Genomic DNA, 25,708 nt, shown 5'->3' on the forward strand with positions numbered 1-25,708 from the left:
ACTGACAGATTCTGCCTTCATACTGTGCTCTATTCTTGTACAATGAAAAAGCTTTTATTTAAAGCTTTAACAGTTTTGCTGTGGTGGATAAATGAAGTGAACCACTAGAACCATATGGAGAAAAATATACAATCTCACTGTACAGGAGGGGCTTTACATTTTTCCTTTAGGAAGAGAAATGCAAATAATAACAACCTCCTTCAGAAGATGTTAGTTGCCTGGCTGGTATGCTAAATCGTAAAGGGTAGTCTCCATTTATTTAAAGGAAAGATTTCTGTTAGGCATCCTATACTTACCTTTCCCCCACTTAAGAAATACCCAGTAATTCAGTGTATAGGGAAACCACCCTGCCTCCCCAGTGTGCAATGCCCAAGCAGTCAACCACTCAGCTGAAGTGCCATATCGGGGAAGGGCAGTGTACGTAGCCCTCTGTAAACTGCAGCTGGGCATCACACTGTGGATATAAGCGAGTGTGGAGAATTATAAGTTGCTTGAAGTCCCCCCTGTAATTAGGAACATAAATACATTTTAGGAGTAGAGGAGTGAGTAATCTTAGCCTGAAAAAAAGACTAATGCAGTAAAAAAATGTTAACAGTTAAGCTGCAATATATTATATTTTTGTTGTTGGATGTAAATACACTTTAAACAAATTTTATTTATTCATCTCAGCAAGATGTTTGCAGCCCAACATGATTTGCATTTATGTCCACACCAAGGAGAAAAAAAAGTAAGTTTTTCCCAGCACAGAGACCCTGACATTCTAAATAGAACCAACTCTAAAACCAAAAAGCCACTGAAAAAATAGAATTATTGATTCTCAGTATATTACACTGGAAAATATATTTACAGTAAGAAAAGCAGTATAAATATTTCAAATGTCTTATAAAAAAAAAAAAAAAAAATTAGTCTGTTGTATTATATTGACTTGTCTGTGTATCATCTGTGTTGGAGCGATCAGATATTCCTTCAGATATACCTGTGTTATCAGGACTTGGCAGATTTACATCCTCATTGTTAGCACACTTCTCTGTCTCAGTCTTCATTTTATTCGCTTCCAGCGATATCATAAGAAACTTAAGCAGTGCATTCTCTGCCAGGAGACGCTCAGAAGCGGCCACCAGCTCTTTCATCTGGTCAGCCATGCTCCCGACCTCTCTGGATTTTTGTTCATACAGTGACTGAAGCTGTTGCTTGTGTACCTCTAGAGCTTTGTTGTGTTGCTCTAATCTCTGCTTTTGTACCTTTAGGTCCTGCGTGTCTTTTCTAGCTTCTGAAAGACGTTCTGCCAGCTGATCCTGAGCCTTGTGTAGAACATTAATTTCTGCCCTCAGCCTTTGAATCTCTTGTTCCAAAAATGAAACCTGATCCTCCTTATATTGCAGATAGTATTTGGGGCATGAGGCGGGGGAATCAGCTGTTGTTGAAGGAAGAGTTGCATATTTTAAAATAAAATGCAAAAGGTTTGAAACGGTGATCTGCTGATCTTCAGGATACAATACACTTTGGTCTTTCCTGAAAATAAAAACAAATACGAAGAATATTACAGAGAAATGATCAGTTTATACAGATTATAGGTCTTATGTCTGAGAGATACCTGTATTGGAAACCAATGTCAACAACATTACAAACCTGGGCCATAAAACTCCTGCCATTGAGCATTCTGGGAAATATGGATGACGGGAAAGAGATAGAGCCGTTAAAGGGTCACTAATGGAAAAAAAGTTTTTAGCTGAAATGACTGTTTACAGGGTATAGACACATAATAGTTAACTGATTCCTTTTAAAAATGATTAAAAATAGATAAAAAACAATCATATAATGTACCTACAGTTTAGTTTCGTTTTTGCTGTTGTTTCCTGGTTCTCTGATGTACAGAGCCAGAGAGCCAATAGAGGGCAGTGATGGATTGTAAAACGAAACTGGATTGGTGCTGAGGGGTTTTAGACACACAGTAATCACACCTCCTTGATTAGTGACCACAGAGCGAAATCTCCCAGTACTGTGGTGATCAGGAAACAGACAACCAGGAAGTGTCCAGAACAGAGAGGAATTACAGCAACGTCAAAGCAAAAACGAACAATGAGGACATGAAACCAGGACTGCAGTAAGGTAAAGGAAGCTATTTAGCTAAAAAAAAAAAAAATCCTTTAGTGACCCTTTAATACATATTCACTAGACTGTCTACCAAGTATTTTGAGACACGCACATTACAGTAATGTGAAAAAGTAAGAACAAGTCACACTTTTCCTGATACATTCATGTTCTTTGTCTTTGCCGCGCTCCTCTTAAAAATGCTTGTAGCCTGGCTTTCGGTTATCTGCAGTTTGAGCCACTGACCCAGTTGAGGCTGATATCAAACAAAGAGAAATAGAGGTGGGGACTACAGATATGCAGGCTTGTTCCTTGTCAATTCCTAAAGAGTTAATGCCATTTGATCAGCATGAAAGCCAAGGAACCAGCGATGTCAGGAGTGAATAGTAAAGGCAGCCTACATATTTGTTCAGCAGAGCTTTCTTTTGAACCAGTATGGTTTATTTTCATACAGTCCTGGGAATTCATTTTTTAACATATTTGAACAGAAAAACTGTAGATCTTCATTCAAACTGTTCCTACATATAAAGGCAATATAATTGAACAAAACACACAACACTGATACAGTGTATTCAGTCTCATGATCTAAATGAATGAAAACATTTCAAGTAGGTGCACCACCAGTGTACCACCACAAATCAATGGAATTAAAAATAGGCATTCCAAATTAGGTGGCAGTGGTTAGAACCTGTTAGAGAGTGTGAAATTAAATTGTCTTATTTAAACCTCAGACATGGAAGGTCTTGTGTTCTCTTTGATAATTACGAGTGTGGTGTCTTAAGTCCAAGATCAATAGAGCGCTCTAAACTTCAGAAAGACAATTGTTGATACCTAAGAGTATGCCAAATGATTTACAATGTCTCCAAATAATTTGAAAACAATCATTTCACTGTAAGGAAAATATCCAACAAGTGGAGTAGATTTCAAACCAATGCTAATTTGTCCAGCAAATGCAACCCAAGAGCACTGAAGGAACAGTTTAAATGAAGATCTAAATCTTTCCTGTTTAAAGAGTCAACTTCTATGGGATGTACTTAATTTTGCAAATTTTCATGCAGACCCAATAGATTTAACACTTTGAGATGCTGACATTCCTTGACCAAGCCTGCATTTCTGGAGTCCTTTAACTCCGCTTGCTGGAGGCCTCTTCTGGGTCAGTGACTGAATGTACAGATAACAAAGATAGCCAGGCTACTAGCATTTTCAGAAGCAAGTGAACAAAAGTGAGGAGGAAATGTCGGAATTTTTAGCAGACCCCAATTTTGTGTCTCCACTGCAAGCACCAGTGACACTCTGTAGCAACGATGTATCCTGGCCTAGGTCAAAAAGGCCCAGGCCTAGGGCAGCACGGAAAGATTCCCCGTCGGCTTGCGCTACACTTTTTTTTCCCCTTTTGGATAGAGTAAGGGAGGGTTATAGTCCCTGTCAGTTTATTTTTTACCTTCCCTGTCCAATTGTAGATATTTCCCTTCATTTCCTGCCCCATAGCCAAACAGGAAGTGAGAGGAAATATATGCAAATCAAGGGAATCCATTGCCCCCTGCCCTCAGAAATAGTGTCCCCACTCAAAAACGGGTGGGTCTTTAACAGCAAGGAGTGTGACCTTGACAGGAAGGGGTGGGTCATATTTAAATAATTGGGGGTTGGACAAGTTTAGTCAGGCCTAGGGCAGCACAAAACCTAAATACACTACTGCTCTGTAGTACATTCCAAGTCTGAAGATGAAGCTTGGCATCTTTGCATCCACCCATTTTTGGGGCAGAACATGCAACATGTTCCCAGTGCTGCAGCTGCTACCCGATTCCCGCACTCCCCAAGACAGCAATACAGGGAGAAGTTCCCTGTACAAGTAGTCACTTTTTAAAATCAGCGTGGGCGACTCCGCCCACATGGCCACGTCATTCATTCACACAGCTGTGTGTGTAAATGAACTATAAGTACCAACATCCTTTGAGGCTGTCGGCTTGTAGTTCTCAATGAACTACCACTGTGCTATGGAATGCTGTGTAGTTCATCGATTCTTCCTGTCCATGTATCGGTTTGCCCATACGGAATTTACGGCACACAGATACACAAAAAAGATCTGCAGGAGACCTGAACAGCACCAGCGATCTATATTTGCTTATCCCCGAGTTCAACTTTAACATTAAAAAATGCAGGCCAAGTGTTCACTACATCTGAGCACTACTCTGTAAGAAGAGGAACACACTATATTTAGACATTTTTTTCTCCATTACATGCAAATGTATTTTCAGCTTCCACTTCTTTTGCCAAGGTATTTTTAGCAGAGAGGAAATGCCATCTCTACACTTTTACAACATTATTATTATTATTATTCAAGCGTAAAACCCCTTTAGATACCAGCTTCCTCTTTAACTGCACATTTTGTGCATAGGTTAGAAATCGCACACTGTGCTCACAGATCTTTTAGGTCTGCGGTTTGTATTTATGACAGCTATCCGAGAGCATCAATGGTTAATCTTAACACAGCCTCCATTTTAAATAATGAACACTTAATAAAGTGCATGTTTTAGATGTTATCTCAAAAACATTGCCATTTATCTTTATCCACCCATTCAGGCCAAAGTAAAACACATGAAGTCGGCCATTAACAGGCTTTTAAAAGTGTATTTTTTTTATTCAGACTGCTGATAGATTTCTAACTGGATGCTGTTAGGTATTGTGGATCAGAGTATTTTGCCCTTCAGAATTTAGGAAAAACCTCAAAGAGCAGATTAATACCACAATGAAAACACACAATCACAGTAAAGTTAAATACATTTTGCTCATTTACTTATATTTTATTTATCTAGAAAACTAAATTTCTGTTAATGTTATGCACGTGAAAAGCTAGGTTTTCTAGAAGGTAAAGATAGTTCTGCCAATATGAATTGGTTGAAACAGCCATACTTGCCTATTTTTGGGAAAAAGCATGATAGCGGGAACATGGTCCACCATAAACTCCCAGGGGAGATCATTCTCAGCAATATTTATCCTAGTAAAAGAGAAATAATAAACATAATTATTCAAATCAAGACTTTCCTAAGGCTACAATAATATTACTAATATATCCAGCAAGACCGTTGAATAAAAATACAATTATCTTACCTGGCAATGATGAGACTATCTGTAGCCAGTAGATGGGCCAGGCGGATAAAGATAGGAGACAAAGTAGCACAGAAGCCACACCAGGTTGTGTAGAACAGCAGCAAAACATCCTGTTAAAGACAACAAAATTATCCGACTTTATAATATCCATCAGTAAAAGAGAACAGATTTAGACCTGGTGTCCATAGCATTGGTTTGGGATGTTTCTGAGCTAATTTAAAATTCACTGATGGGTGCACTTGGCAGTTGAACGTCTTCTGACCTGCATCAACATTAAGTGGGTTTTGCATTTCCATAGACTTGTATGGCTGTTTACATTGCCCTTAGGCCACACTAGCCTTAATCCAAACTTATTGTCAGGCTTTATTATTTCACGTGGGTTGCCTTTTCCCCAGAAATGTACTGGCTTTGTCTGATGTTCTTAAATACATATTCTAAATTATTATCAAGCATGATGGAAGTTTGTACTAGGCGCTCCTAAGGTATTCAGTTCAGGTAAGGAGTTCCTTGTCTGGCTGTATCAGGTTGACATGCATTGCTGAAAACAACCTCTAACAATATTACCCTCCTTTGGTGTGGGGCGTTATTACTGTGATTAGCTTGACATGCCAACAGCCCCAAATATATATTATATTATATAACATATATATACACACACACACACACACACACACACACACACACACACACACACACACAGTGGGGCATGGGGCAAAAAAAGTATTTAGTCAGCCACCAATTGTGCAAGTTCTCCCACTTAAAAAGATGAGAGGCCTGTAATTGTCATCATAGGTGTATACTATGATCTCTCAACTATGAGAGACAAAATGTGAAAACAAATCCAGAACTGGCACAATTGGTGGCTGACTAAATACTTTTTTTCCCCTAGTGTGTGTGTGTATGTATGTATATAAATAAATATGAGATGCCATTTATTGCAATTTTAAAGATTATCACTATCCATGGACAACATTATTGCCTGCAGGATATTGGCAAGCTGGTCCGTAATGGTAAATAAATGCTAAAAACATTACATGCAAAAACACAGATGAGCACACCCTCATGGCATAAGCAGCTGGCAAGAACAGAATAAAGGGGAAATGATGAATGTGATGAATAACAGCTAAAGATGCCTCTTATGTTGTAATTCTTCACTGTTATTAAAGCCATCTGGGGGACACCAGTTCTCACTAGGAGAGCAGAAGCGAACATTCAGCTGTGTGCTTCAGCATGTGAGCGCCCAGTCCATGTTTGGATTGTATTACTTAGTGCACTATAGGTAACTATGTTAATGAAGGACCAGAATCAACAGTTTGAACACACGTTACACAAGAATCTTATTACTTTGTATAGTCTTGGGCTGTATTGTTTGTTACAGCAGATTTGATGTGTATTGGAATGTATGGCAATTTGTGACAATGTTATCACTTAACTTTAATGTTTTATTCACAGTGGGATATTATGGATAGGGGTTGCTCAGTCTTTAGGTCATACTATTTAAAATTGCAATAAAGGGCATTTTTTTTTCCCCTTTACACGCTTTAAGAAATTCCTTAAGACCTTTTGTTTCTTTAATAATATAGTGATATACATTGCTAATTCCTGTCCATTTACACAGCTTTAGTTATCTGGACAAGTACTGAACTTGGTGTTTCAGTAGCCCAGCCTGTACATCTTTTCAGGGCAAACATTTCTGAATGCACGCTAGTTTGTGACCAGCCAGCTGGTGCAAATGGAATGTTTCCAAAATCATAAAACTATTAAGAATTTGATTCACACCAACTGCCAACCAACAAAACCCTATTCATACTCTAATGCCAGGGGTAGGCAACCTGTGGCACTCCAGCTGTTGCAGAACTACAATTGTAACTGCCAAACTGCCAACCCCATGCCTCTGGGAGTTATTGTACCTGCCAACCTTGCAATGCCTCACGTAAATGTAGTTCCACAACAGCTGGAGTGCCACAGGTTGCCTACCCCTGCTCTAATGGTTATACATGATGTCATAAGTTTAGTCATTGGTGTGAAAAAAAAAGTCTTTGCATTACTATGGAGCTGGAGCACAGGCTAAGCAGATCATCAAACTTAAAGGTGTTGTAAACCCTTATGTTTTTTCACCTTAATGTATCCTATACATTGAAGTGAAAACAACTTCTGACACTGTCCAGAGCCCCTCTGTTTTTACTTACCTGAGCCCGTTCGTTCCCTTTGGCAGAGATGCGCTCTTCCTCTCTGTCCGTTGTCTCAGCTCTTGATTGGATAGATTGATAACAGCGCAGCCATTGGCTCCCGCTGCTGTCAATCAAATCCAATGATGCGGGGGCGAGTCCCGCTTTCTGTGTGAATACACGCAGGAGCAGGACTCGGGAGTGTGCTTGCACGGGTGTCCACCAAGGAGAGTGATTCTCCAACGTGGACACCAATTGTGGGAAGGAGCTACCAGCACCACTGGGGGACTCCAGAAGAAGACAACCAGGGCCACTCTGGAAAACAAACTGCACAATGGAGGCAAGTATATTGTTATTTTATTTTTAAACAAGGGTTTACAAACCCTTTAACCACTTGACAACTGGGCACTTAAACACCCTTAATAACCAGACCAATTTTCAGCTTTTGGTGCTCTCACGTTTTGAATGACAATAACTCAGTCATACAACACTGTAACCAAATGAAATTTTTGTCCTTTTTTTCCCACAAATAGAGCTTTCTTTTGGTGGTATTTGATCACCTCTGCGTTTTTTTTTCCCCGCTATTAATGAAAAAAGAACGAAAATTTTGTAAAAAAAATAATTTTTCTTCATTTCTATCATATCATTTTGTAAAAAAGTAATTTTCCTCATACATTTGGCCTAAAATGCATACTGCTACATATTTTTGGTAAAAAAAAAAAAAAAAAATTGGATATTATTTAGTCTGGGTGAAAGTTATAGGGTCTACAAGCTATGGTACCAATTACTGAAAATTGAACAATTTGATCACACCTGAAGTACTGACAGCTTCTCTCATTTCTTGAGACCCTAACAAGCCAATAAAGTACAAATACCCCCCAAATGACCCCTTTTTGGAAAGTAGACATTCCAAGGTAGTTAGTAAGAGTCATAGTTAGTTTTTTGAAGTTGTCATTTTTTCCCACAATTCTTTGCAAAATTAAGATTTTTTTTTTTTTTTCATACCAATATTGTCATTATAACAGGTTATTTCTCTCACATGGCATGTATATTCCACAAATGACACCCCAAAATATATTCTGCTGCTCCTCCTGAGTATGGAGATACCACATGTGTGAGACTTTTACACAGCGTGGCCACATACAGAGGCCCAACACCGAAGTAGCAACTTCAAGCATTCTAGGAGCATAAATTACACATCTAATCTCTCAACCACCTATTACACTTTTGAAGGCCCTGGAGCACCAGGACAATGGAAACGCCCACAAAGTGACCCCATTTTGGAAAGCTAACACCCCAACGTATAATCTATGAGGCATAATGAGTCTTTTGAACAGTTCATTTTTTTGCAGATGTTTTTGGAAAATGTGGAAAAAAAATGAAAACGCATTTTTTTTTACACAAAGTTGTCCATTTATAGGATATTTCCAACACATAGCATGTACATAGCAAAAATTACACCCCAAAATATATTCTGCTGCTCCTCCTGAGTATGGCGATACCACATGTGTGAGACTTTTACACAGCCTGGCCACATAGAGACCCAACATCCAAGAAGCACCATCAGGTGTTGTAGGGACACAAATTACACATCCAATTTCCTTACAATCTATCACATTTTTAAAGGCCCTTCATATTTCTAACACAGCATGTACATACCAAGAGTTACACCCTAAAATACATTCTGCTGAGTAATGGGTACAAAAAAAAAGGATTACCTGTGTTTTTAGTAGTGCAATTGTCCACAGGAGAGCAGCCCTGATCCAGGCAGCAGGCAGGGACGTGGTCAGCGACAATGAATGGAATTGTCCAGGCAGCAATATTGTTCATAGTCGGTACATAGCCAGCAGTGCCAAAATATTGGTCCTGGTAGTAAGGCCAGGAAAGAATGGGGACAGGGGTAGAGGCTTCTCCCACCCAAATCTCTTTGAAGCCTCCGGGCAACCAGACCCTAATCTGGGAATGAGAAAACTAAAAAATTAGTTTTTTCATCCAAAAAAACAATTCTGGAGCCCCTCACATGTGTGAGACCCCTGTGTTCCCACTAGCATAGCAGGGTAAAAGATCAATCCAAGGGGCAGGCAAAAAACGTGGTCAAACAGTCCAGGGTCAATTCCAGAGCAGGCAGATGTAGGTACAGTTAAGCGTTAGGCAGAAGCGTGGTCGTATAACAAGCCAGGGTCAGTTCCAGAGAAAGCAGAGGTATTTTTAGCATTAGGCAAAATCGTGGTCGTATAACAGTCCAGGGTCGGTTCCGGAGAAGGCAGAGGTATGTAGAGTGCAGTGGCATAAGGGGTGTGGAGGAAAATGACAGGGAATTTGAATTTTGTTTACCTAATAATTTTCAATAGTGTGGTAACGGCGGAAACATGCACCTAAACAGAGGCCTGGTTGGGAGGGACAATCGGGACAATAAACTGTTGTGTCTCTTCTGACTCCTCCTCTGGCGCACACCCGGCATTTCTTCTGACGGGCTGCACCTGTTCGACGGGGGGGGGGATTTTGTCAGGAAAGTGCCGTTCGTGAAGTCTGCTCACGCAATCAGTGCGAAGAATGTCTGGTGGCATTTCAGGGAACAAAAGGGCGGTGATAACGTCTTCTTGGTAGAGTAGATATGGAACGGGATTCTGTGTTGCTTTTTTGTAGATAACATAAGAGTTATAGAAGGCCAAACTGAAAAAGTAAATGGACACTTTTTTATACCAGTGACAGGATTTTCGGTAGGGAAGATAGGGTTCAATCATCTGGTCATTGAAGTCTACGCCACCCATAAATAAATTGTAATTGTAGACACAAGATGGTTTCTGCACTGGGCCGCTTCTTTTGGGGACTTCCACGTAGGTGTCATTGTGGATGGTGGTGAGCATGTGGACATCTCGTCTGTCCCTCCACTTGACAGCCAATAGCTCCTGGTTCCGTAAAGACGTCGTCTCTCCTCGTCTCAGCTTCTGATTCAACAATTTTTGGGGGAAGCCCTTTCTGTTTATTCTCACTGTGCCACATGCTGGGGTGTCTCTCCGGTAAAGATTTCTAAACAGGGGCAAGCTGGTATAAAAATTGTCCACGTAAAGGTGGTATCCTTTTCCAAGTAGTGGATAGATGAGCTCCCAGACGACTTTTCCACTTGTTCCGATGTATTCGGGGCATTCGGGGGGATGCAGTTGGGAGTCCTTCCCTTCATATACAATAAAGGAGTAGATGTACCCCGTGTCTCGGTCACACAGTTTGTACATCTTCACCCCATATCGGGCCCTTTTGCTTGGGATGAATTGTTTGATGCCCAGCCTGCCGTGGAATTTTACAAGGGACTCATCTATTGATATATTTTGTTGAGGGGTATATAACTGGGGGAATTTTTCAGAATTTTTTTTTAGAAGTGGCCGAATTTTAAATAATTTGTCAAAAGCAGGGTCATTTCGGGGAGGGCACTGGGTGTTGTCATTGAAGTGGAGGAATCGTAGAATAATAAAGTATCGGGATCTGGGCATACGGGATGAGAAGACGGGCATGTGGTGGATGGCTTTGGTAGACCAATAGGAGTACCCTTTGTTTTTTTTTGAGAGACCCATATTGAAGGTCAGGCCTAAGAATATTTTAAACTCCTCTACGGTAGGTCTCTCCAATGAAAGGGGCGGGCATAGCTGGAATCGGGGTTGCTTACAATAAATTGCTGAGCGTAGAGATTGCACTGGGCCACAATAGATGACAATAATTCTTCTGTAAAAACTAAATGAAAAAAATCAATCATGTCAAAATTATCGGTGTTCACCTGTACACCTGGTTGGGCGGTGAAAGGGGGGATACTTGATGCTCCAGAATTCGAAGGCAGCCACAGGGGGTTTTGAAGGCCATAGGGAAGGCTGGCATGGCCCCTATCCCTTTGGGGCAGAGAGGACACCCTACTGGTGCCTGACCTTTGTTGCACTGCTTGCGGGGTGGACGGCACTGCTTGCGGGGTGGACGGCACTGCTTGCGAGGTGGACGGCACTGCTCGCGAGGTGGACGGCACTGCTCGCGAGGTGGACGGCACTGCTCGCGAGGTGGACGGCACTGCTCGCGAGGTGGACGGCACTGCACTAGTAGTAGGCTGCTCCACGCCAGAACCCCTTCTTTTAACGGGCACAGGTTCCTCCTCTGAATCCGTATCAGACCCGCTTCCTGTTACGGGCTCATAGGCCGAATCGGAATCGGACAGAGACTCCTCGCAGCTGTCATCAGACGCCCATAGTTTCTGGAAGGCCTGCTCGGTGGTAAAAATTTTTTTTGCCATACTGGTGGCTAGTGAGGCTGGACTGCAGAACACTGGTGGGCACTGCAGTGGCGCAGGTGTAACTGATGGGCAAATGTGGCACTGGTGTGGCTCTGGTTGCACTGCTGTGGCTCTGGGGTCACTGATTAGCAGGCGGCACTGGTGGGCACAGGCGTCACTGCAGTGGTGCAGGTGGAACTGGTGTGGCACTGGTGGGCACAGATGGCACTGGTGGGGCACAGATGGCACTGGTGGGGCACAGGCAGCACTGGTGGGGTGCAGATGAGCACTGGTGGGGTGCAGATGACACTGGTGTGGCACTGGTGTGGCTCAGATGACACTGGTGCGGCACTGGTTTGGTACAGGCGGCACAGGTGGCACTGATGGGCACAGGCGGCACTGATGGGAACAGGCGGCACTGATGTGGCAAAGATGACACTGGTGTGGCACTGGTGTGGCTCAGATGACACTGGTGCGGCACTGGTTTGGTACAGGCGGCACTGGTTTGGTACAGGCGGCACTGGTGTGGCACAGGTGGCACTGATGGGCACAGGCGGCACTGATGGGCACAGGTGGCACTGATGGGCACAGGCGGCACTGATGTGGCTCAGATGACACTGGTGTGGCACTGGTGTGGCTCAGATGACACTGGTGCGGCACTGGTTTGGTACAGGCGGCACTGGTGTGGCACAGGCGGCACTGGTGTGGCACAGGCGGCACTGGTGTGGCACAGGCAGCACTCGTGGGCACAGGCAGCACTCGTGGGCACAGGCAGCACTGATTGGCACTTATGGGCACAGGTGGCACTTATAGGCACAGGTGGCACTGATGTGGCAGTGTTGTGGCACTGATGTGGCAGTGTTGTGGCACTGTTGTGGCACTGGTGTAGGACAGGTGGCACTGGTGGGGCACAGGTGGCACAGATGGCACTAGTGGGGCACAGATGGCACTGCCTGGGGCACAGATGGCACTGCCTGGGGCACAGATGGCACTGCCTGGGGCACAGATGGCACTGCTGGGGAACAGATGGGGCACTGCTGGCACTTACTTTAATTGAAAAAAATCTCTCTCCTCTCCTCTTCTCTCACGCTGCAACGGTGTGAGGAGAGGAGAGAGATGACCTGCAGGTAACCCAGTCGCAGGGTTTGTTTACAAATGTGATCGCGCCGGGACGGCGCGATCACGTGGTAAGGAGCCGCTTCCATTGGCTCCTTACCGCGAGTGCTGTTGCTGTGGGTCCCGTAGACCCGGCGAGCACCGGCGATCGCGTGTGCGCGCCCGCTCGGGCGCGCACAACTCACTCTCTGGGAGGACGTACATTGACGCCCTCCTAGAGTAAAGGAACCGCTCTGTAGCCGTATTTTGGCTATAGGGCGGTTACCAACTGGTTAAAGAAGAGTTCCAGCCCCAATTTTATTTTTAAAAAGTCAGCAACTAAAAGTACTGTAGCTGCTGACTTTTAATAAGGACACTTACCCGCAATGTCGCCCCCTCCCCCCAGGCCGATTCGTCCACCGGCTCGGGTGCAGGCTCCGCCATGTCAACTAAGGGAATCAGTGGAGCCTTCACAGACTCCTACTGCGTATGTGTGGTGCTTTGTGAATGGCCACCTCGTCTTCTGGGACACACAGGTCCCAGAAGGCAGCGGGGTAGAAGGAGGAGGGCTCGCTGGAGAAGAGGACATGACGTACTTTACCGCGACCCGGCTAGGATGGAAGTACACGTTGTACTTCTTAAAAAAGGTAGGAAAGAAAAAATAAAATATATAGAGAGCGCCAGAAACGAGGGGAGGAGGAGTGGTCCTTAGTTTAAGACCACCTTGTAAGGTTGGGTGGAACTTCGTTTTAACAAATATACCATTTGTGCTGCCTATTAAGAATGTGACTAGTAAGGCTGATAGAAAAAGTAATTCTATTCACTTCCTAATGCATCACATTGACAAGTTTAATGAGAGCTATAATGTATGTTGAATGGGCTTACACTGGTAAATGGATTATTTTCAAGCTGGCCATAGGGGGATTGAAATGTGGCTGGTTCAGCAGGGACCACATGAATTTTGATCCATGTGTTTCTCTTTATCAAAAGTCAGAAATGTTGGAAAACTTTTTCGATCAGCAGCTACGGCCACTGAGTAGTGTATTCTGACAGAGGGGGTGTGGTTGGGGGGTAATCCTTCTATTCACCTCACTTGTGTGGATTGAGAAAATCTTTTTTTTTTTTCGTTCAGCCACTGGCTGAAAAAAAAAGAAAAAAAAAAAAGGGAAACAATGTTAGGGCTCGTACAGACGAGAGGATATCCGCTGGAAACGGTCCGCCGGACCGTTTCCAGCGGATAAATCCTCTGGCGGATTTGGATCTGATGGTTGTACACACCATCAGATCGAAATCACCGCGGAATACATCCGCGGTGACGTGGCCGCACCGTCGCTGCGACGATCGCGACCCTGGAAGGTAACTACTTCCACGCATGCGTCGAATCATTACGACGCATGCGAGGGATGGGAGCGGACGGACTGATCCGGTGAGTCTGTACAGACGACCGGATCAGTCCGCTGGACTGGATTCCAGCGGATAGATTTCTTAGCATGCTAAGAAATTTTTATCCGCTGGGAATCCGTCGGCTGGATTTTAATCCGCTGGTAAATGTCCGCTCGGACGTACACACGACCGGATCCATCTGCTGGAACTGACCCCCGGATAAATCCCAGCGGATAGATCCGGTCATGTGTACGGGGCTACGAGTGAGAACAATAATTCTAGCAAAAGACCTTCTCTGTTACTCTAACCTGGAAACCGTTTAAAGCATTTTTTTTTTAGGTACTGTAGTTTGTCGCAATTTCAAAGCATGACATGTTGGGTATCCATTTACTCTGCGTATCATCTTTCACATTATACAAAAAATTTGGGCCAACTTTACTGTTCAGTAAAGCATTTTTCCTCAAAAAATTGCGTTTGAAAGACCGCTGCACAAATACAGCGTGACATAAAATTTTGCAATGATCACCATTTTATTCCCTAGGGTCTCTGCTAAAAATATACTTTAAAGGGTCACTAAAGGAATTTTTTTTTTTTGCTGAAATGACTATTTACAGGGTATAGAGACATAACAGTTAACGGATTCTTTTTAAAAGTGATTAAAAATAGATTAAATTCAATCATATAATGTGCCTCTAGTTTCACTTTTGTTTTTAAACTGGTTTCATGTTTCTGTGAAGTAAAGAGACCCACAGAACAAAAACAAACAAATCCAGGGCAGGGTTTTGTTTTTAAAATGAATCTGATTGGTTCTGAGGAGTTTTAGACACACAGCTTGGACCACAGTGAAAAGTTGCCATGAGATTTTTCATAAGGAGCCAGACAAGCAGGAAGTGTGGAGATCAGAGCAGAATTACAGCAACTTCAAAGCAAAAACGAACAATGAGGACATGAAACCAGTACTGCAGTGAGGTAAAGGAAGCTATTTAGCTGTACCTTTTGCAGAATATCAGTCTGTCCCTGATGTTTTTCCTGGAGAGAAGTGGCTTCTTTGCTTCCCTTCTTCACACCAGGCCATCCTCAAAGTCTTTGCCTCACTGTGCATGCAGACGTACTCACACCTGCCTGTTGTCATTCCTGAGCAAGCTCTGCACGGGAGTTGCCCAGATCCCACAGCTGAATCAACTGAAGGAGACAGTCCGGGCGCTTTCTGGACTTTCTTGGGCGCCCTGAAGCCTTGCCTTCACAAATGCAGTAAAAATGTTTATGGGATTAGGCTCATTTTCATGGCAAAGAGGGACTTTGCAATAATCCAATCACTCTTCATAAGGCCTCATGTACACTGCTGCTGCTAAACGTACATTTAGAGGCAGTTGGACACTTTTTTTTAACTGCCCCTGAACTCATTCAATGTTAATCTTATGTGTACATGCACACAGGTTCGTTTACAGTTGCGTTTATAGGCCTTTTTTTAACCACTTGACCACCAGGCCTATTTTGGCACTTCTCTCCTTCATGTAAAAATCACTATTTTTTTGCTAGAAAATTAATCAGAACCCCAAAACATTATATATATTTTTTTAGCAGACATCCTAGGGAATAAAATGGCAGCCATTGCAACTTTTTTTTCCCTCGCACGGTATTTGCGCAATTATTTTTCAAACACCCTTTTTTGGAAAAAAAAAACAGTTTCATGAATTAAAAAATAACAAAACAGTAAAGTTAGCCCAATTTTTTTGTATAATGTGAAAGATGATGTTACGCCGAGTAAATTGATACCTAACATGTCACGCTTTAAAATTGCGCACACTCATGGAATGGCGCCAAACTTCGGTACTTTAAAATCTCCATAGGCGACGCTTTAAAATTTTTTACAGGTTACTATTTTCGAGTTACAGAGGAGATCTAGTGCTAGAATTGTTGCACACGCTCTAACGCACGCAACGATACCTCATATGTGGGGTTTGAACGACATATGTGGGCGGGACTTGCTTGCGTGTTCATTCTGCGCGCGAGCTACCGGGGATAGGGGCGTTTAAAAAAAAAATGTTTTCATTTTATTTTACTTCATTTCTTTATTTTTACACTTTTATTTTTTTATCACTTTTATTCCTATTACAAGGAATGTAAACATGCCTTATAATAGGAATCACAGTGACAGGTCCTCTTTATGGAGAGATGTGGGGTCAATAAGACCCCACATCTCTCCTCCAGGCTTACAAGCATGAAATCTGTGAAAAAACATTCACCGATCTCACAACGACAGCCGCGATTGCGGCTTTGTTTACTTCCGGGTACCGGGCGTGACGTCATAACGTCGCGCCCGGGCCTCCGACGGTCATAGAGATGATGGTCACCAGTCATCTCTATGGTTCTTCAGAGAACGCCGGCCGATTCGCTCTCCGGGCCCTCGATGGCACGGGAGAGCCCGGAGAAGCACCGGATGGCGGCGGGAGGGGGGGACGTCCCCTCCCGCTGCCTATAAGAACGATCAAGCGGGGGAACTGCCGCTTTGATCGTTCTTATTGTGCACAGAATCGCCGGCTGAAGACGGTGATATCTGAATGATGCCTGTAGCTGCAGGCATCATTCAGATATCCCCGCACAAAGTCGAGGACGTATATTCTCGCACTGCGGTGGGCAAGTGGTTAAGGCAAAAAAATGAGTTCAGACGCAGAAGTTTCCGACGCCAAACGCATCTAAACGCAGAAACCCGCGTTTAGACGCATTTGGTTTTTAGGGGTTTTTCATTTTTGGCCCCTTAAAAAAAAAAAAAAATATTTTAAACGTGGTTTACTATCTGTCAAGTTAAATCGTTCAGGAGAGGTTCTAAAAACGTCCCATGTACATAAAGCCTAACATTCTGAAGTATATTCTAATTGTGATCATAAAAAGAGAGGCAGCAGACTTTGTGAAAATTATTTGTGTCACTCTCAAAACCGTTGGCCACGGTTGTAGGTGTTATCCCAATTTGGCTGCAAGAAAATGGAAATACATTTTAAGGTCTGGTTTTCACTGTAGGTTGCAGTCGATGCGTTTTCTGGTGCGTTTTACATTTTTGGGAGTTGTTATGCAGGAGAAAACCACAAACAATGTGAACGTGACCCATAAGAAACCATGGTAAATGAACTCTAGTGCGTTTCTGCAAAATTGAAAACACACTGAAAAACACCAGGCCTAAGTGTTTGTATGCTGAAGAGGCCAGTAATATTAATATGAACTGAATGTCTAAAGCCTTGACAAACACAACATTTAATTCACATTTCTGCAGTTAAACAAACATGCCAATCAATCGCTGTATTCCTTGGCTCCTATTTTAGGCAACCAATCGTTCTAACAAAAAGATTTAATCTTAGCAGTCTAACCATGTCCTTCCACATTCATTCTCTCCCACCAGGCTGTATTCTGCACTTTTCCCACAATGCCTCTGTTCCTTTGTTGTCAGTAACATGACTTGTCTCCAATCTCTCTGCAGCTTCTCCTCTTCTCTGACATCTCCCCACAGCTTTGCTGATCTCTTATTACCGCTTTTTAAAATGTCCTCTTAGCTTTCCAACCTTAGGCGATCATCTCTGTTCATTTTTTGCCGCTATTCCCCGACAGCAACAGGGGTTTGACGTTTAACTCACGTCTGCAGCTGATTATCAAATCCCTTCCATTTAAACCATCTATTAAAAAGCTAATGCTTAGCACCACTCAAAATGAGCACATAGCCTGTCCTAGCTACAGCAAGGGGCTAAATCAATTTGTGCTTTAGGGTACTTGTGGGGCCAATTTATATAAATCAGGAGGAGAAATGTGTGTTTTTTTTTTTTTTTTTTTTTAACAATTTCAGGTACTACAGGAACTTGGTGGTGACACTATCTTGGTTGACATTTTGCTAAAGCTACAACAAACAGTAGTTGCCTTCCAGACTTCACATTCCTTGTATCACATTTCAGATCCAAATGTAAATACATGCAAAACAATATGAACCTTTCTTATGTCCAGAACAATGTGATGGAAAGTACCGGAGGTCACTTCAGTGATGAGCTGGTGTCTGAATTTCCTGGTAGGAGGGTCACTGACTAGATGTCTTTGCAATGGACTGTAAACCTTGCTGTAATTCTGGATAAAAGCCTCTAAAAAATAAAAAAAAGGAGCATACATATAAAATCATGCCATGTCAAAATAACACTATGATGAAAACCGTGTGCTGCCTCTGAGTGTGAATCACAAAGTACAAGAGCTTGGCATTATTCTGACATACATGAACACATACAGTGCATATGGTATATCATATAAACAATTTCATTTCTGTAATATTCAGAATCAAACAAAAGGTACAAACAGCTTCAATTAACGCCAATTAATGTTCTAGATGTGTATGTGAGCCTAAAGCTGAACTCTAGGCAGGTATAAAAGACAGATTAATGCAGCTATATATATTATTATTTAAATGTACTTGGTATTAGCCTCTTCCAAACCCTGTACAACAGAGCAGACATTGGGAGATTGAGAAGCAGAACAAGGAGTCAGTCAGCTGTGCTGCAGGGCACATGTGCCAACATGCTGATAGATGGAGAGAGCAGAGCGACACATTAACTCATCAGTCTACTAATTCTCCTTTCACTGTACAGTCACAGGCTAGGAGAAGGACAAGACCTGTAAGGGTCAGACAGGGCTATGCGGTGGCACAGAGCTGTGAAATGGATAGACAAAAATATAAATGCTAGTGGATAAAACTGCTAAATATACCAGTACTGTACACATGTTCTAGGCACTTTTGCAAAAATGCTGCAAAGTGAGAATGCTTTTACTTTTTTTTGTGGTGGTGGGATGCTTTTGCTTTTTAATTAAAGCGGGAGTTCACCCGAATTTTTTTTTTTTTAACATTAGATTGATGCTCATTTTGTCTAGGGGAATCTGCTAGTTTTTTAAAAAAATTAAGCAGTACTTACCGTTTTAGAGAGCGATCTTCTCCGCCGCTTCCGGGAATGGTCTTCGGGACTGGGCGTTCCTATTTGATTGACAGGCTTCCGAAAGGCTTCCGACGGTCGCATTTATCGCGTCACGAGTAGCCGAAAGAAGCCGAACGTCGGTGCGGCTCTATACGGCGCCTGCGCACCGACGTTCGGCTACTTTCGAAAAATCGTGACGCGATAGATGCAACCGTCGGAAACCTGTCGGAAGACTGTCAATCAAATAGGAACGCCCAGTCCCGCAGCCCATACCCGGAAGCGGCGGAGAAGATCGCTCTCTACTGCTTTGTTTTTAAAAAAACTAGCCGATTCCCCTAGACAAAATGAGCATGAATCTAATGTTAAAAATTTACATTTCCGGGTGAACCTCCACTTTAACAACCTACAGTGTTGAATAAACAGAAAAATAACAAAATCAAATCAATATTTGGTGTATTCCACCCTTTGCCTTTAAAACAGCGTTAAATATATTAAGACACACATTAATGCAGGCTTACATTTAAGAATTTGCAATTAACCACTTAATACCCGGACCATTATGCAGGTAAAGGACCTGGCCAGTTTATGCGATTCGGCACAGCGTTGCTTTTTTAAATAGAGCGACAATTTTGAAAAAAAAAAATCTATAATTTTTTACTTTTTGCTATAACTTTTTGCTATACCCCAAACATTGTTTTTTCTCAGTTTAGGCCGATACGTTGTCTTCTACATATTTTTGGTAAAAAATTAAAAAAAAAAAATCGCAATAAGTGTTTAACGATTGGTTTGGGCAAAATTTATAGCGTTTACAAAAAGAGGGGATAGTTTTATGGCATTTTTATTTTTTTTACTACTAATGGCGGCGATCAGCGATTTTTGACATTTTTGTGACCATTGTCATTTTCACAGCAAAAAATGCTATAAAAATGCATTACTGTAAAATGTTTACTGTAAAAATGTCAATTGCAGTTTAGGAGTTAACCACTAGGGGGCACTATAGGGGTTATGTGTGACCTCATATGTGTTTCTAACTGTAGGGGGGCAGGGCTGAACGTGTGACGTCACTGATCGCCTTTCCCTATAATCAGGGAACAGATGATCAATGACATTGCCACTGTGAAGAACGGGGAAGGTGTGTTTACACACACACACCTCTCCCCGTTCTTCAGCTCCTGTGAACTATAGCGGGACACCGGCGACGATCGGGGCTTCGTCGCGCGACGCTGGGCACTTAGGGGGATGTTCAGGTACGTGCCTGTGCCCAGCCGTGCCATTCTGCCAACGTATATGTGCAGGGGGCGGTCCTTAAGTGGTTAAAAATAGGATTTTTTGTACTCACCGTAAAATCCTTTTCTCTGAGTCCATGAATGGACACAGCTCCTTAAATCTTGACAAGTGGGTTATGTTCCCTGTTTACAGGAGAGGACTAGGCAGAAAGATAATTAAATACATGTTACATTAACAGAGTTGAACAGCCAGTCCCTCCAGACATAACCCTCCTCACTGCAGAATGCAGTCTCAGTTCATAACAAGCAGTACAAACCTAAAAAGGAGGGGTGGGTGCTGTGTCCATCCATGGACTCAGAGAAAAGGATTTTACGGTGAGTACAAAAAATGCTATTTTCTCTTATCGTCCATGGACGGACACAGCTCCTTAAATCTTGACAAGTGGGACGTCCCCAAGCAGTTTAAAAAACAAGGGGTGGGAAATACATCAGTAAAACCAATTTTAACTTCACCCAAAAACAAGCAGAGCTCCTCAACAGAAGAGGTGCAACTTTAAACAGCCGCCTGTAAAAACTAGCGGCCGGAAGAAGCATCAGAAGATGCACTCACAGCAACCATTTAAATTCCGGAAAAGGCGTGAACGGACGAGCAAGTCGCCGTTTCGCACACCTGTGAGACCGACGCATGTCGTCGGAAAAAAAACAGAAAGCACCAATTGCCCTGGTCGAAAGTGCCGTGACAGGAAGGGGGGCCCGCCCCTTAAGAGCATAGGCCTGTATGACAGCCTACCTGATCCGAGAAATGGTGGTCGACGAGACCACCAGGCCCTCTTGTGGACCAGACACCAACACAAAAGAGTCAAATCTCCGAAACGGAGCCGTAGCAGGCTGATACACCCGCGAAGCGCGTACCACGCCTAAAGTATGAAAAGGCAACCACCGTGGATGCGCCGGCCGAGGACAGAAGGATGGAAGAACAATGCCCTTATTCCGGCGAAATGCACCAGCACCTAATCCTTATGGAGGATCAAGCATGGCGGCTTGCAAGACAAGACCGCCAACTCAGAAACCCCTCAGAGGTAATGGCCACTAAAGAGGCCACCTTCTGAGATAGTGTCAAGAGAAAATCTCTCGGATGTTTCCAAAAGGAAGGTTCCAGAAGAACCGAGAGCGCCAGAGTCAAAACTCATGGGGGGAGAGATGGGCCAAGGAGGGGAAGTATATGGCAACCCCCCCCCCCCACAAACAAGGGACCTGCCAGGGAATGGGCTGCAAAAAGGCCACTGAAAGAACAAAGCTAGGGCTGAAATCTGCCAAAGGGTGCTTTAAGCAATTTTTAGATCCACTCCAAGCTGTAAAAACAGCAGGACCCTGGACACCGAGTACGTCCGTGGACGTCACTCCATCTCTTCGCACCAAGAGATGTAAGCCTGCCAGGCACGACGGTAGATCCTCCGGAAGAAGACTACCGTGCCTTCAGCATTGTTGAGATGACTGAGTCGGACAGACCCCGGTCTATTAAAGTCTGGCTTCCAATAGCCATGTTGAGTAAGTCAGTGACTGTACAACAGGAGGAAGTATGGGACCTCGAGACAGAGGTACCACCCGCCCTGGCAACCGCCAGGGTACCTCCGCTACCAGGCGCCCCGAGATGGGCGTACCAAGGACGCCGAGGCCAAGCTGCAGCGTTTAGAATCATCGGGATCTCCTAAGCCTCCACTCTGTGGAGCAGCCGAGGAAGCAACTACAATGGCGGAACGGCAAAAAATTGCCGATACAGACCCCACAGGGCCACCAGCGTGACTGACGTGTCTGTACCAATTCACTAGACCTGGCCACTAACTTTGACATGATAGAAAGGTGATATGCGCTAAAGACAATAGTAGAGTTCTACTATGCGGTGAATAACTAAATCAAACAAAAAACAAATGCAATAAATATAATAACACACACCCAAAGGTGTAAGTGACAATAGTGATAAATATGAGTGAATGTATGACTAACGTGGTGAAGTTAGTAAATAAGTGACAATTAATGTCCCAGAGAGTAAATCTTCATGAATGGATGAGCTGTATAGCAACAGCAAGCTCTTTCCTGGGGTTACTGTTATAGTGGGAGTCTATGTGTGACACTGCAATCCGTGCCCAGTCTCACAGAACTCTCACCTTAATGAGGCTTGATCATGCATGCAGTATGGGTGTAAGCGTTTCCAGGGGTAGTACCAGATCCTCTCCTGATCCCCTCCAATGAGTGTGGAACAGCCTCTCTCTCCCAGTCCGAAACACCTAATAAGTGCTCAATGCACCATGTGTGTGGGAGCAAGGGAAGAAAGAATGCCTCCAATGGTGTAGTACCGTAAATGTAAATGGACTTAATTAAATAATAAAAGTGGACTCTTACAAAAGATTAAAAAGTAGATGCATTAAATGAACGAGATGCGGCGTGCAAACACCGTCTTACGTATCCTCCAATGGCTTCCGACCTACGGCAATCTTGCGTGATCTCGATCCCTACGTCGTTACGTCACCGTCTCGTGACTTCATCAGGGGAACCCGATTGGTTATCGAGACAGCCTAGATATATAGTGAGAACCGGAAGTAAATAAAGCGCCATTTTCTTGTAGTCCAGTGCGGACTGACGGCGCGGCCATTTTTTAATAAGAAATAATAAAAAATGATTATATAAAAATAAATATCCTAGACAGAGAGAAAATCTTATAGTCTATGGATATATTTATAATACAGGCTCTAAGATGGAAGGTCTACAAAAAATGTAAAAAGTATAAAAATGTATATGGTATATAGCCACTATATACATAAAAGATGTGAATGCACATAGTGTAGACCTATACCATAATGGGGAGAAGACTCACAAGGCAAGATTCCTAACCCAAAAATACAATAACCTTGAATGTCCGAAACCGTCGCAGGCCTGAAGCGATCGGATAAAACGTATTTGTATACATATTGAATGTTAATACATAAATGACTCCTGTTGCATAACAGATAGCAGCAAAAGTAGAGTAAGACACAGTTATGGTAAACATCTGTGAAATAAATAAGGCGTATGAAATAAACTAAATTGTCCAAAATATGACTATGTGTGCTAAATATGGAAAAAGACATCGAGTTAAAAATTGCTAAGGAAACAATTGAGGTCAAATTCCACATTCATTCCCTCCTGAAGTGAGAGTCCTAAGAGTATGTATCCATCGTGATTCTTTTTGACTGATCTCTCTTATTGTGTGACTACCCCTCCATGACCCCTTAAATTTCTCTATACCCCAAAACTGTAATTGTGTGGGGTCCTGATTGTGTACTTTTGCAAAGTGATGCGTTTTGTGTGTTTTGGAAAACCTTTTACAATATTTCGTATATGTTACTCTATTTTTACTTTGAGGGCCCTACTAGTTCTTCCCACATACTGCAGGTTGCAATTGCACTGTAGCACATACACCACACCTTCCGTATGGCATCCTATAAATGGTGTATGTGTGCCCTGTATTGCTTCCGACAAATTCAGTTTGTTTAATTTGGAATTTTTTGGGCATGTCTACAGGCATAGCAATTCCTACAAGGAAAGAAGCCCTTACCGTTAAAGAATGAATAGCTGGGTTTGGGAGGTGGTACAATAACCGATTGTACCAATCTATCCCTTAAAGAGGAGTTCCACCCAAATTTGGAACTTCCTCTTAACCCACTCCTCTCCCCCTTACATGCCACATTTGGCATGTAATTTTTTTGGGGGGGGAGTGGGGGCTTCAGCACGAGTGGGACTTCCTGTCCCACTTCATCCTTCCTGTAGGCGACTAAGCTTAATCGCCTTCAGGAAGTGGCTGCTGTAGGCGATCGCCTAGGACACGTCACAGGTCCTAGGCGATCTCCTGGCCAATTACACGGCACGGCGCCGGGCCGCGCCGCTCGCGCATGCGCAGTGCCGCGCCGCTCGCGCATGCGCAGGGGGTTGCCCGGCTGTGAAGCCGAAAGCTGTCACGGCCGGGTGCCCACACTGAAGATGAAGACGCCGGCTGGGGAGGGGGGGGGAGAGGAGCGGACCCCCGGCCGGCGCGTCGCTGGAGCAGGTAAGTGCCTGTTTATTAAAAGCCAGCAGCTACACTTTTTGTTGCTGCTGACTTTTAATAAACATAAAAATGGCTGGAACTCCCCTTTAAGGTCGGTGCTCTTTTGTAGATGATTCTTGCTCTATCTGGAGAATGCTTTTTAAATCTTTGTCGTTTTGTAAGATGTGCCAATGGCGTTGTACCAATTTGGCTACTTCTTTATGCTGGATATTATAGTCCAATATGAGGCATGGTACATCATCTTGGTTTCTTGATTTCATTTTATTTTGTAACATGTCATTTCTATCCATATTCTGTACATGTTTAATTTAGTCTTTAATCCAGGAATCATCATATCCCCTTTCTTCAAATCCTTTTCCAATCCGTGTAGCCTGTTCGTTGTAATCTTCTTCCTTGGTACAATTTATTTTATTCCTAATGAGTTGCCCTTTCGGAATATTGTAGAGCCAAGGTTTATGATGGCAGCTCTCTACTAATAGCTAACTGTTGGTATCCACTGTTTTGAAATATGTTTTGGTCGTGATTTTGTTTTCCAACGTGATACTTAAATCCAAAAAGTCAACCGATTTTTCATCAATCTTCCATACTAAGCAAATATTCTTTTCATTGTCATTTAAAGCGGAGTTCCGGTCACAATTTCACTTTTTATATATAAATACCCCTGTAATACACAAGCTTAATGTATTCTAGTAAAGTTAGTCTGTAAACTAAGGTCCGTTTTGTTAGGTTGTTACAGCATTTAGACACTTTATAAAATAGAAATTGACTGGGGCCATCTTAAGTGTGTGCATCATGAAGCCAGACTGTATGACTTCCTGGATTTCAGCCTTGCAAATCTCGCACATGCTCAGTGCTGCACAAGCAGTGTCAGATCAGGTTTCAGCACCTGTGCTGTCCAAGTCACATGATTCTTTGAGACTGGGGAGTGCACAGACTCCTGGAAAGTTACACCCACTACATTCCCAGGAGTCTGTGCGGTGTAGGTTAGGAAGCTTAAGCACCTAGGTTCAGGAAGTGGGAAGATTAACTTATCTGCCTAGCAACAACACTTTGAAGGCATGTAAAAAAAAAAAAAAATTTTCTTAACCACTTCCATACCAGGCACTTACGCACCTTCCCGCCCAAGCCAATTTTCAGCTTTCAGCACTGTCGCATTTTGAATGACAATTGCGCGGTCGTGCGATGTGGCTCCCAAACAAAATTGGCGTCCTTTTTTCCCCACAAATAGAGCTTTCTTTTGGTGGTATTTGATCACCTCTGCGATTTTTTTTTGCGCAACAACTAAAAAAAGAAGACTGAAAAATACGTTTTATTTTTTTCTGTAAATTTTATTGTAAATAAGTAAGTTTTCTCTTTCAATTACAATCACT

General features: G+C 43.0%; 1 protein-coding gene across 2 annotated transcripts in view; it reads right to left on the reverse strand.

The window, feature by feature from the left end:
* Positions 1-590: 590 nt before the first annotated feature.
* The window catches only part of TXNDC11 (thioredoxin domain containing 11), a 132,680-nt gene continuing 107,562 nt past the window's right edge, over positions 591-25,708 (reverse strand). For both annotated transcript variants that reach the window (XM_040356862.1, XM_040356861.1), the window contains 4 exons: positions 18,067-18,212; positions 5,200-5,309; positions 5,006-5,086; positions 591-1,512 (listed from right to left, as the gene is read on the reverse strand). In XM_040356862.1, the coding sequence (XP_040212796.1) occupies positions 903-1,512; positions 5,006-5,086; positions 5,200-5,309; positions 18,067-18,212 (947 nt within the window). In that variant the 3' untranslated portion in view covers positions 591-902. The remainder of the gene's footprint in view (positions 1,513-5,005; positions 5,087-5,199; positions 5,310-18,066; positions 18,213-25,708) is intronic.

The sequence above is a fragment of the Rana temporaria genome, chromosome 6, assembly GCF_905171775.1.
Source record: "Rana temporaria chromosome 6, aRanTem1.1, whole genome shotgun sequence".
Taxonomy (NCBI): domain Eukaryota; kingdom Metazoa; phylum Chordata; class Amphibia; order Anura; family Ranidae; genus Rana; species Rana temporaria.